This window comes from Astatotilapia calliptera, chromosome 6, assembly GCF_964374335.1.
Source record: "Astatotilapia calliptera chromosome 6, fAstCal68.1, whole genome shotgun sequence".
NCBI classification, from domain to species: Eukaryota; Metazoa; Chordata; class Actinopteri; order Cichliformes; family Cichlidae; genus Astatotilapia; species Astatotilapia calliptera.
The window spans coordinates 25085013-25097424 of NC_137427.1; the positions used below are offsets into that span (position 1 = coordinate 25085013).

Here is a 12412-nt window from a genome sequence, read left to right on the forward strand (position 1 = left end):
ACAAGAGGGGAAAAAATCCCCACGACTGTAATAAAAATGTTTATGTAACTGGTTTTGTTAACCTGGGGTTTATTTACTAGAGCTGTTTGTCGAATGATAGAGATGACAGGAAAGTGGAGAGATTTCTGTCAAAGGAAACAAACTTTTCTTGTTCACTGCATGCAGACTGATTATGGTTATGTGGGTAATCATTCTCCAGAGGCCCATTCTTAGTCTTGCCTTGACACACCTTAAAAAAAGAAAGAAAAAGAATTATGTATGAGTGATGAAACAGTATGAAAGTCATTGAATAAAAAGTGAGACAATTATTTGGCGAGTAAATTTATTTTTAAGACAAAGTCGTGTCATCTGATAATGTTAGTTTTGCAAATTTTCTCCATGAATTTTGCCCCAAGAAAATATTAGCCAAGCAAAACCCTCTCTGACATCTAATTTTTGTAATACCGTGATTAGATTGTTTCTCTCAGGGTATTCCGGCTTCCTCCCACGGTTCAAAGACACGTGCGTTAGGTTAACTGGTGATCCTAAATCGGCCGTAGATGTGTGTCTCTGTGTCATCCCTGAGAAAGACTGGCGACCTGCCCTGGAATAGCCTCCAACCCAACAACCTTGAAATGGATAAGAGTAGGCCTTTTGCCTGCAAACTTTAACATTTGATTGCACCTTTAAACTTAAAAACCATTATAAAAAATGTTATTCTCACTTGTATTTAGGACTACGCGCTGTATATTTTGTTCACTTCAGACTCACTTATATTGAGCTGACACGAAAGCCATCTTTGGTGGTCTTATCTGGAGTAGATCACTGATTCTGCATATCTGAGGACGTTAAGTTCTACCGTGCACAATTTAAATTGTGGCATTTGAATACTACTGATGTCTTAAGTCTCTTGCATGATTACTTCAGGACAGCCATTAACTACAAAGACACTCATCTGTCAGCCAGCAAATGTTCCTGCTAGACCATGCTAATTTTACTAATATGTGCTGAATTCCAGTGGCTCTCGCTCTCTCTCTGGTATGTTTAGCTCGTGGTGTTTCAGTTTCTAGATTCCAAATGAATAATTCAGCCATCATCAAACACATATTCAGTGCATCTTTAAGTACGCATACGGCCGAGGAGAGCTCTTGATGAGGGTCCTGACTGAACATTTGTCCATGGAAGGGCTAATGGCAGCCAAAGGCCAGGCAGAGGGAGACCATGTATTTCAAGTAAACCATGCTGCCTAATTTAATCGTTAGCTGCATTCCAGGGTTGATTTGGTGAGATCTCTATCCCCGCTTCACCCCGCTCCCGATCTGTGTATCCACACACCAAAACACACAGATGCGCATCGAGACAGAGATCTACAGTCCTTCCACTTTATATGTTCAGCTCATGGTCTTATCAAGGTCTGCTTCTGCCACTTCAGTAAATAATTGATTAGACACTTTTGAGAAGGGGGTTAAAATTCATGTGCTAATTGGAGACCAGTAGATTCCAGTGGGAGGGATGACTTTTATCTTATGATGATGTGAACATAATTTATCAGATAATTTTATATTAAGTCGATTTGGTATAATTCTGTCTTTTAATGTCAGAAAATGTAGTTTTTAGATGTCCCTCATTAAATGTAATGTAGCTTAAAAATGTTTGAAAAACCAGCGAGACAATTTGAATTGGAAATGTGTCAGGGGCTGGCTGGGTTTTTCTGCTTGAAGATGACTCTCTCTGTCATCAGTTTTGAGTTTCTTTGGGGCTAGTTACTTTGGAGCTGTAGTGGAAAACATATCCGGAGAGCAATTGATTAATAAAGAAAAATGCAAGCTCGACTGCTGTGTTTTGATTTGGATCCCTGCTCTCCCCAGTCATAAATAGTGCATAATGACAAGTGTCAATGCTCGCTCCCCTTGAGTCGAAGGTCACATCTCAGCGATGGAGATTGCCGCTAGAGAGAGGTTCATGATTAGAGAGGGCAGGACAGATGAAAAAAATATTATATATTTATATTTTTACAAGTTCTTTAAATTATTGATTGACTTCCCCCAGTTGTCATATGCTAATGTCACTGAGCATCCAAATTTTTTGTTTCTCACTGAAAAAGGGCTGTAATGTGTTGCTGCTTTTCCTTTTAGGGGCTTATCAAATGCAAATTTTATCATCGCATTTCTCAAAAATAATTTCTCTTCACTTGCTGAATCCTTTACTCTCACAGGCAGACAAGGAGTTTGTGTGGTCTCTGTGGAAAAGGCTGCAAGTGGCAAATCCAGACTTGACCCAGGCTGTCAGTTTGGTGGTTGAGCGGTGAGTGGATTCATCTTTCACATTGCTACCTGAGAGGCTCAGCAGACGAACCTTCCCCTTATCTCGCAAGTGAAGAGAAGCAAGTGTGTGTGTGTGTGTGAAAGTCGTTCAAGGGGTGTTTAAAGCACCTTGGCCGTTCTACTGGGGTTATGACGGAATCTGGTGCAGATGCTGATTTAAGCCCTCTTATCCCTGGTCTAGCAGTTCAAACAGTGGAAACCCTTTTAATGAAAACACTCTTCCACTGCTGCTCACATGCTGGACAGTTGAAACAGTCCTGCCAAATACTTGTCTTTACTGGATAAATTGCGAGATTGAATATGACCTCTTTTGCAGGATGGCTAAGCTCCAGTGGCATGGGAACTTGTAGGAAAAGACACATCTGGAGAAATGAATTGCGTTCCTCTTATGATTAAAAAAAAAAACACCCAAAAAACATAACGAGACTCTGATTTATCGCTGAAGTTTGAAAGCTGTTTATTCACGCGTTCCAGCTGCCATTAAATTTTGTGTAAAGCTTTATTTAGTACTTAGGTTTTACTGACTTTTTTCTTTAGGGGATACATTAAATCATATTTTCTTCCTCACTGGTGCACATCGCATACTTTTTGAGGTCTGTCAGTTGTTAGTAGACCCTTAATAGAGGTAAAAACACAGTGCAGCAGCAGAGTGCTCCTCAGTACCTGTGCCTCTCATTTCTACTCCACACCCACTTGAGTTCTTTATAGCCCCTTAGGAAACCCATCAAAGTGGGTTAGTCCGCTGAGACAGGTGGGGCAACATGCACCCAGAGAGTGTATGTGTATTGTATCACCTGATGCGCAAGAGGATATTGACATGGTAATTGTGTCGACTCCAGTCAAGCGCTGTCGTCCACTGGGAGCCGCCATTCATCCCTCCCTCCCCTTCCTGTGTGGATCTTGTAGAGTGATTGGTTGGATGCTCAGGACATGGTGAACATAGTCCAATATATGAGGAGATGCAGCTAGGCCTGCCTGCGTTCCTGCCCCCTCCAGGGACACCAGATACTTATTTCAGTGTGTACCAGGGGAGAGGGCTGATCAGAAGAGGCAAAGAGACGATAGAGAAGGCCTCAAAGACCTGAGGTGTAGAAGAAGCAGCTGATGAGCGGAGGGAACAGATGGTCCCCGGTGGTTCGGAGTAGTTGAAACAAGCAGGTCCCCAATTGCAGACTTGTTTGTGTCTCCGCAAAAGTTCATTATGATAAAAGAGGTAGTAGTGGGCTTGAGAGGTTTAAACTTTGCTGTATTGTTGCTCTGTAATTCTGCTTAAGTAGCCAGTGAGTAAAAAAAGTTTTTCTTTTCATTTTCTTACAGTTTAGCATTATTAAATATTAAAATAATGATGAGAACACTGGCGACATGTTAAGGCAAAAGAATCTTTTTTTGATGAGTGCAGCAGGTGATCAATAATTAAACATTTGGAGTTGAAACCGATAAACTTTTGTCCAAGAACTTGCCCTCTGGGGCAAAATTCAGTGTTTTGACCTTTCCAGAGTAGCCAGCAGATATTTGGAAAAGGGATTGTTGATATCTGGGCCAAGAATTTCCTTTTCCGTGTGTTCACAGTCGAACTATGAATGTAGATGAATTTTTGAAAAAAGTGAAATCACTATCAGATGATAGCTCATGGTTTTCACCTGCATGCAGCCAATGCTCACTCATAAACCAGAGAACCATGAAGAACTCAATGAGTTCTTCATGCTTATTTTTATATGTAGCATCTGTTTATAGAGAAAAGTTAGAAATCGATGTGTTTCAAGCCAGTAAGATTGGACAGAATCTTGAGTGTAAGCTAAATAGTTAAAGCTATTCTTCTGTACGCTCTCAAGTCCTTAATCGTTGCTGACTATTTACACATGTATATTCTGTGTATTTACTCTTCCTTCTAGTGAGAAGCACAAAGCTGAGATTAAGGACAGGAAAGTGTTGGAGATCCTTCAGTCGAAAGACTACAAGATTCAAGAGTTGGAACAGGTATCATAATGTTTTCCTTAACCGGCTTTAACTTTCTAATGCAAACAACTTTTCTTTATGAACATCAGCAAGTCAGTTTCTTTTTTCGCTGCTGGCCTGCTGTCAGATCTGATCACAGGAATTCAAATTGTCACGACGCAGTTTAAATATGTTGAAAATGTTCAAAAAGTGCTGATGCACAAAACAAATTTACAGAGTTTTATGCAAAAACAAAAATCATCACACTTCTGCACACTCACAGAAGTGTGTGGCTGCTGTGATTTACATATCAAAGTAGTCTCTTTCTCCATTTTTCTCACACATCATTATGTTTCCTTGCGTCATATGATTATTATAATTAGGAAAAAAATATTCAAAAGGCGCCACTTTAATGAGTAAGGATGTCCTCACACTAAGCACGGTTACTTTGTACCCTGCCTGAGCACAATCACCTTCCCTGCCCACTTCCCACTGGCCTGTGCTGACACTGCCCTTAATGATCCGACCCAAGTTCACATCAGTTTGTCTCGGAGTGTCAACTCGTCTCTCTTTCTTGAAAAAGCGCTCTGGTAGTACACAATGGGCTCATGAGTGCTTGTGAATGAGCTTTTTATGAATATTGTGGCTACAATGGGGTTGTGGTGACACACTGCGCTCTCACGTGTTTATTAATGAGTTGGCAGAATGATTTCTAATGGAGACAGCTGCTACTCCGGAGTGTGCGTACATAGCAATCATGCTACATGCATACTGTGCTCAAGTCCAAATGAACTATGCCTGGGTTCTCCTCTAAGTGGGCCAGGGTACCGGCACATTACACACCACTTACACTAGTCAAGCAAACTTCACCTTAGGGGTCAAACTCGCTTGGCCACAGAAAGGATCAGTTAATGTGATCCTAGCACAAGACTTGAGGAACACATCCAGTACATATAAACCTAAAAATTTAGGTTTGGGTTTTTTTCTACTTTTTCCCCCCAATAAGCATTGCAATAAGCCCATACCCTGTGTACATATTGTACACACACGTACATGTACAGCTTCAGTTTCCACGATTAACAAACTGCTCCCAAGTTCCTGCATCGTGTACTGAGCTAAAAGTTAGCTTACCCGGTGGTTGCAAACCAATTTTCCTTTCGAATGTAGAAGCACCACCAACCCTGACTTCACAACAATGAAACTGTAAAACCTGTAGTACTACCACAGTTATGTATTTGTGACTGACTAAATAAGCCATACACGAAACAGTGACCAGGCTCTGTCCTTGAGCATGCTGCTGGCATCTTTGTTGTTCTGCCAGCGATTGATGAATGGCTTTACCTTGGTAGGGAACAAAATAAAGCTTGTTTTCCCTTGTTTTTCCAACTGCTACTGGAATGCGCTCAACTTGGAAGTGACGTTGCTCCCAGCTCTGACATCCGACTTCTGCTGTAAAAGGAATGCAGCATTTATCTTCAGGCTGAGCTTGTGGTCATATGCCTTCATAGTTGACATTTAAGTTGCAGCCATTTCTAGTGGCTCTTAGTGAGTCTTTCACAGAAAGACAAAACAATCCTTGGGCTTTTTATTTCATTTTCACGGTCATTTTATTACAAACAAGCATTTTTGTCTTGCTTGTTTAACTGTCTGCTGAAACTTTCATTCATAAATACCATAAAAATACAAATGAATACAAAATTATTATGCTGCTTTAATATTTCCCTTTAGATCTTTATCTTTCTCTCATACCTACTTTTTTTGCTCTAACCCCTGAGTTATAGTTCTTGGTGGTATGATGGCTAATGATAATGACATCACTAATGTAATTTACTCCAAATCATCATCTCTTCACCGAAGCATCTGTCAGTCTCATTCATTAGTGTCCCTCACCCAGAATGGTGCTCATTCTTAATGAGACTGGCTGTAATGGAGTCATCAGCTTGCCAGTGCTTTTTGACATTACCCTCCTCAGCAATCATAATAGTTGCTCACTGGACCAAAAAGGTATATGATTATGGTGGACTTTTTTGTGTAACATTTGTACCTTTAAGGTATAAGTCATCATAGGTGACGACTCCATTGCTGTGTTTGCAAGCTTGGCACTTACAAGCAAAAACAAATACTACTTACGGCCTTCTGAATTATCCACGTGACAGTGTGACACAAGTTTCACACTGTTGAAATGCTTTACCCTAATATACAGACATTTGATGGATATCTAGATATCTATCAAATCTGATGGATACTTTTCGGTTATTTTTTAATAGACTGAATTGATGAGGTGGTAGATAGCTGCAAATCCATCCTGTGGGGGTGGGACTTAACTGTGCTCTGTGTCTTTCAACTGCTTTTTAAGAGCTATTTAATGAACTCATTCATTTATTACTCTCATTCAGTGTAACGCCCATGTCTCAGTTTATATGAGTTTTATAGGAGGAATCCCTTTGTTTCTAAAGCCTGTTTTGCTGTACTTCTTCTGAAAAGTTCCTTGATAGCGCCGCACTCTGTGCTGTGTCATCCAGCCCTCTGACAGTCATCGTCTCATCTGCAATCTTAAGCCATACCCTCAGAGTGATTAATAGGTTTTCCTTCTTTTTTCAAGGATGTGATGGTCTGCTGAGTCCACATAGCATCTCAGATTTTTTTTCTTAATGTATCAGTTCTCCCACTTTGATTATGTTTTTTTTTGTTCTTGCTGGTTTTCTTTTTTTTTCTTTCACCTCTTTCTCTCTCTCTGCTTTTGTAACATAATTAGCGTTCATTTTTGAACTGTACTGGGAATTTTCAGACGCTAATCTTTCTGTCCTAGACCTCTTAACTTGGCGCAACCCGCTTCCCCTCCACCCTACTATTCTATCACTTGAGTGCTACTGGGGTTCAAATTGTTCTTCCCTATCTCATTATCAGCGTTTGAATTTATTTTCCGCTCTCCAGTATAAATCTATTAAAGCCCCACTGTTCTTAGCACGGCAAGCTAGGAGTTGCAAGGAACGCTAAATCCACTATCTGGATATATCTGAGCGATTTCCCTCAACATGGCAATTAATTGCATCCCAGAGCACGGTGTTATTTGAGAGAGGAGGGTGTACCCACAGAAGACTGTGGATTACCAGCCAATGCCAAACCCCAGCTGATACAGTGTTAAGAAGCCAGCCTCCTCCCACTAAGGCCATAAAGGCTGCCAAAAAACATGAAGTAAACATATAAAAAGTGGGTGGTCATTACTTTACACTATTGCTTGTTTTAAGAGCTGAAGCATTTAGTCTATTCATTGATTGTCAGGTTAGAAAATTAATGCTGATAATGTTTTTCAGCCTTTCTTTTGTCTGCACACTTAATACTTTGGGGTTTTGGACTGCTGCAAAAATATGACGCTGAATGGCATGACCTTAAGCTCCAGGAAATTCCAACAAGCATTCACTCATGCTTTGTAGATCTCATGAATAGCTCATTAATCAAGGCCAATTGATTATGAAAGCAAATATAAAAGTGATAGTCTTGTTGTTTTGTTACAACATTTTTAAAAAAATGATGGTTAAAAAAATGATATGCCTAATGTAACCTGTAGTTTTTTGGGTTTTTTTTTGTTCTTTCTGTGTCACCCTGATTGCCACAGAGAGTAACCGGGCAGCAGCAGGAGATTAACGGCTTGTTACAAAGGAGGACGGCGGAAGAGGAGAGTGATTTAATGAAGAAGGAGCTGACAGCTTCTGAACAACTGGTCAATAAGAGTCAGGAACTTGAGGTTGGTGGAACAAATTTTCTGTGGCAGTCGGGGCTTCTGCTTTCAAAAGTCTCTCTTCTGCGTGGCACGACAAGTCCCCCGTGGCCTTAGCCTCGGGGGTATGAATCATTTAGAAGAGAAAGAGGATTGTTCAGCCCTCTTGAACGCAATCTCAGTGTCTTTGTGTCTTCTTCTCCTGTCTCCACCCTCGCTCTGTCTCACCCTTTCTTGCTTTCAGCTTACTTTCCCGCTACGGACAACAGAGAATACTTAACAGCTGGAAAGTCTGCATGTGAGAAAGAAAGCGCAAGCCAGAGAAAAGCAGGTTGTTAACTTGCAGATAAATACTTAATGCCTCCTTCAGTGGGGGGAAAGTGAATAATGTGCATGCGATGGTGTGGCTTCTGCCTAATTATGCTTAGATGGGACATGGCTATGATTAATTGATAAAGGGATGGTCCTTACACAGTCTTGGTGGGGTCTCGTGGTGAGAAATCGTGGGGGACAGCATCAAAGGAGACCTAGGTTGAGTCTAATGGGTTTTGTATCTAGCACCATTCTCATTAGGAGCCTGTCATTAAGGCTGGCAGACTGGCCCCTGTACCTACGTGAGCCCAGTTCTTGCAGCACGGCTCGGCCAACACCAACCAAACACTGGCCGCGTGGGTCCAGCCATACAGCACAGGTGACCTTGGCCAATCAGCGACCCATGCAGTGGGCTCCCGCAGAAAAAGCCGTCCACTGTTTACATATTCATTTCAGCCTCAACCCCGTGGGCTGCTTCTCTTTTTGGATCTTTGCAGTTTTCTTTTTTCATTTTCTCAGTTTGAAATGCTACTTTTTCTTTTTCTCTTCTTTCGTCGCCATTGTTTATTTGGCCCTATTGACCCCCTCCCCATTCTACTCCTCACACACACACACACACACACACACACACACACACACACACACACACACACACACACACACACACACGCCTTCCTTATTCAGGAAATGAAGACAAAATGTAGGAGGAAAGAGGAGGAGGAGCGGCAGGTGGTGCAGGCTCTAGAGGAGGAGAAAGAAGGATTAGCTTCCCGCTGCGCCGCCCTGCAAGCTGACCTGGAGGAGAATCAGAGGCAGGCCAACAGCCAACGAGACCAGAGGGATGCTGCCCAGACCAGAATAAAGGTATGAATGTGGGGACAGGTCCACACAAATACAAAGGCACTCACACACACCTTGAACTTTCTGATCCCTCACACGCTATCCTCTTCAGCTTGTGAATATAAAAAGATCTCTGTAGCAAAGCACAGAATTAAATAAACAGGGACTGCACTCAAAGGAAGGACAAAGTTATGATTTAACGTAGGGCAGACAGATCTTCCTGAGTTGTGGTTTAAAAAAGAAAGAAAGAAAAAGAAAAACAAGAATTAAGCAGACCAAACCGAAAGTAGCTTCCATTAAGTCATTGGCCTGTTGGTTCAAGAGTTTGTGGTCAGGTGTGTTTCATTATCCAAATGCAAGCAAGTAACTTTCAGAATCTGTTGCTCTGATCATCATTATGGATCGGTGCTTCTTCTCTCTGTGAACATGAAAATTCGAGAAGACATCAACTGTGCTATTGTTTAAACATTCAACCAATCAAATTGCAGTTCTTGAAAATTGTATTTATTTATTTTTTTACATTTCAAATTTTATTTCCTAGATTCTCAGGAAATAAAAGCTACAGAAGAACCTCACATTCCTCCCCTTCCTTATCGACTAATCATATTGAAACATATTGCTCCCCTAGTCAAATGGAATCAGACAGAGAGTCTTGAATAAGTTAGAGCTGCAGAGTAATTACTCTTGGATGGGATGAGCCCAGTGACTAGTGTATGCACATCCATCACAGCCTAAGACACTCCACTTGTTTTATGATTTTTTATTATTTTTTGTGTCATACATTGATTTGAAATTTGGTGATGGAAAATATCAGATGCGCAGGGGATACATCATGCCAATTTGTTTGACATGGCAAAGATTTATTCGGGAATTTATCATTTAATGTAGACCTGTGTGTACTGTTAAGATACACCTGCATAGTTTTAGTATTTTCTTAACTCGAACAGCGGTGGAGGAATATTCTGCAAATACAGAGCCACAAAGATGTGTTATACGTGAAAAAAATGTGACCGATATAATTATATAATAATTTATAATAATTTCTTATAGCATTCGTCACATAATTTGCTTGATATTAATTAGCGTCGGATGAATTCAGGGTTTGGTGACCTGTACATGTTTGATGTTGTTTAATCTGCTGCAATTAAATGGTTTTTTAAAATTAAAGCAAAGCTAACTAACGCCTTGTCTGCACCTCCTATATACAAAGAAACAGCACAAAAGCACAATAAAAACATTTTCAGATCGACTGTCATGTTAGAACTAAATCTAAATTTTGCTATTCGATTACTTCACAGCAACTAGTACGGCTAGTTGCTGTGAAGTAACAAATTGTGGCCGACTTATTACAAGTGTTAAAGAAGGCATCGTAATTCAGGGCTAAGAAGTGAGACCTAGTTTCCTTGCTTTTCTGTCACTTTTTAAATTTCAGAATCATTTATTTGTTTATTTGTAGACAGACAGTCAAAGTAATGTGACAAGTGAATTATTTTAAATTTGATTGCAGAGTCAGTAAATGAAACGATGCTGGTCTGCGTTGGTTTGAGGATTTTGCCATAGAAAATAAACACTGACAAAGTTGACGTAATAATTCTAATACTTAAAGCATTTCATTTAAGGATAGCCTCTAAATTTGACAAAATCATTGTTATTACTCTTCTACACCAGGATCTAGAGGAGAAACTGCACAACACCTGTCAGGAGCTGACTGCCTTGCAGAGCCACAGTAGCAGCCTAGAAGCTCTGCTTTCCTCCAAAGACACAGAGTTGGCAACTAAACATGAACAACTTGATCACCTTTGGTAAGTTGTACCAGCTGAGATAGTGTCTCTGTTCTTGCAACATCCAAACCCTAATAGGTGATATTTATGGCTAATTTCATTAGTTAAAGTATAATTCTGTCCGCTATAGACGTACTATATGTGTATACCTCGATTTACATGGGTTACTGCATGGAGGAGTGGGTATATTGCTTCCTTCGCTGTGAGGCTTGGGGGTGACACAGATTTCTTCCACTCTGGCCCACCTAAAGCCACTTGATAAGCCCTGCATAGTGGATATGCTTTAAAAGAGAGAGAAGAGGGAACAGGGCAGGCTTTGGCTAAGCTTTAGTCGATATGATAAAAACTGTGAGAACTGTAGGAGCCTTAGTGGTAATCTCAACCTTTTTTAACTACTTTTCTGTTTTAATGCCAGAGGCAGTCTGACATGTCAGTCACACCAGGGCTATAGACTATTCTTGTGGATTTAGCAGGGTGATTAAAGATTTCCTTACAAGTTTGAGAAGCGCTTTGTGGTAATTCCACTGGTGGATACTAAACAAGATGGAAATGACCTTTTGGTGCTGATGACTTTTGGTATGTTGAGAAATGTAGCTGCTGTTGACGAAAGAAGGAAATCTGCTGTCATAAATACATTACAATAATGTAATGTGCATACAACTTTATGATTGTTATTGCTCTATAGTTTTGTTGTGCATTTAGGCATTGATGATGATAAAGGCTTATGAATTTGAGTTGCATATTTATCAAAAGTTAGACTTTTACAGCTGTAACACATGTGCTATTATCTTAAAACCCAAAAGGATTAAAACTGAGTTAATTCAGGTTCTCTGGCATACTTGTTTAAATAGTTATTTTAATATCAGTACACGACCTTTATGTTTCTCACCTTGAATACGTAGTTATAGTTATATAAAAAAATATAACTAAATCCACAATATTTAATGTAAGCAGCACATTATTGTTGTGTACTGTATGACTTTGCATAACGTGTAATGCGAGTGCCTGTGTGTAGTCGTGATTTTGCGGAAGTGCAGACGCTGTACAGACGGAGCACAGAGCATGCAGCGGAGCAGAGCCACCTGATTAAGCAACTGGAAGGACTCAACCTCGACACACAGCGAGTTCTGCGGAACCAAGAAGAGGCTCACTCTGCTGACGCTACCTCCTATCAGCAGGTACTCACAAGTACACACACACACCCAACCTCAAACTCAACAGTGTTATAACCTCTTCATCGCGCTTCACTCAGGCCTCACCAACTGTGGTGATTTATTTCCAAGCTAGCTGTAACCTACAATTATTTTTGTGTCTGCCAGAAAATCATTTTTTCTCGAAGTCTCCTGTTACTGTGACTGGGTTTGCAGCATACTACTTTGCCATGCACGTGGAGGAATCATAGAGAAAGACATTTTGCAAACATAAATCATTTGGGACACGTGTTGTTAACAACTTCTTTTCCCTATTTAGATTATTTAGCTTATCCTAATTTTTCTATTACTGAATATAACAGTCTTAATGTC

At 40.4% G+C, this 12412-nt stretch overlaps 1 protein-coding gene across 4 annotated transcripts in view; it reads left to right on the top strand.

Moving 5' to 3' along the window:
- Window positions 1–12412, top strand: part of cntln (centlein, centrosomal protein) — a 100678-nt gene that overhangs the window by 1976 nt on the left and 86290 nt on the right. For 2 of the 4 annotated variants that reach the window (XM_026171264.2, XM_080302983.1), the window contains exons 3-8: window positions 2195–2283; window positions 4196–4280; window positions 7855–7983; window positions 8953–9132; window positions 10777–10910; window positions 11905–12067. In XM_026171264.2, the coding sequence (XP_026027049.2) occupies window positions 2195–2283; window positions 4196–4280; window positions 7855–7983; window positions 8953–9132; window positions 10777–10910; window positions 11905–12067 (780 nt within the window). The remainder of the gene's footprint in view (window positions 1–2194; window positions 2284–4195; window positions 4281–7854; window positions 7984–8952; window positions 9133–10776; window positions 10911–11904; window positions 12068–12412) is intronic. The other 2 variants (XM_080302984.1, XM_080302985.1) reach the window with 2 other exon arrangements.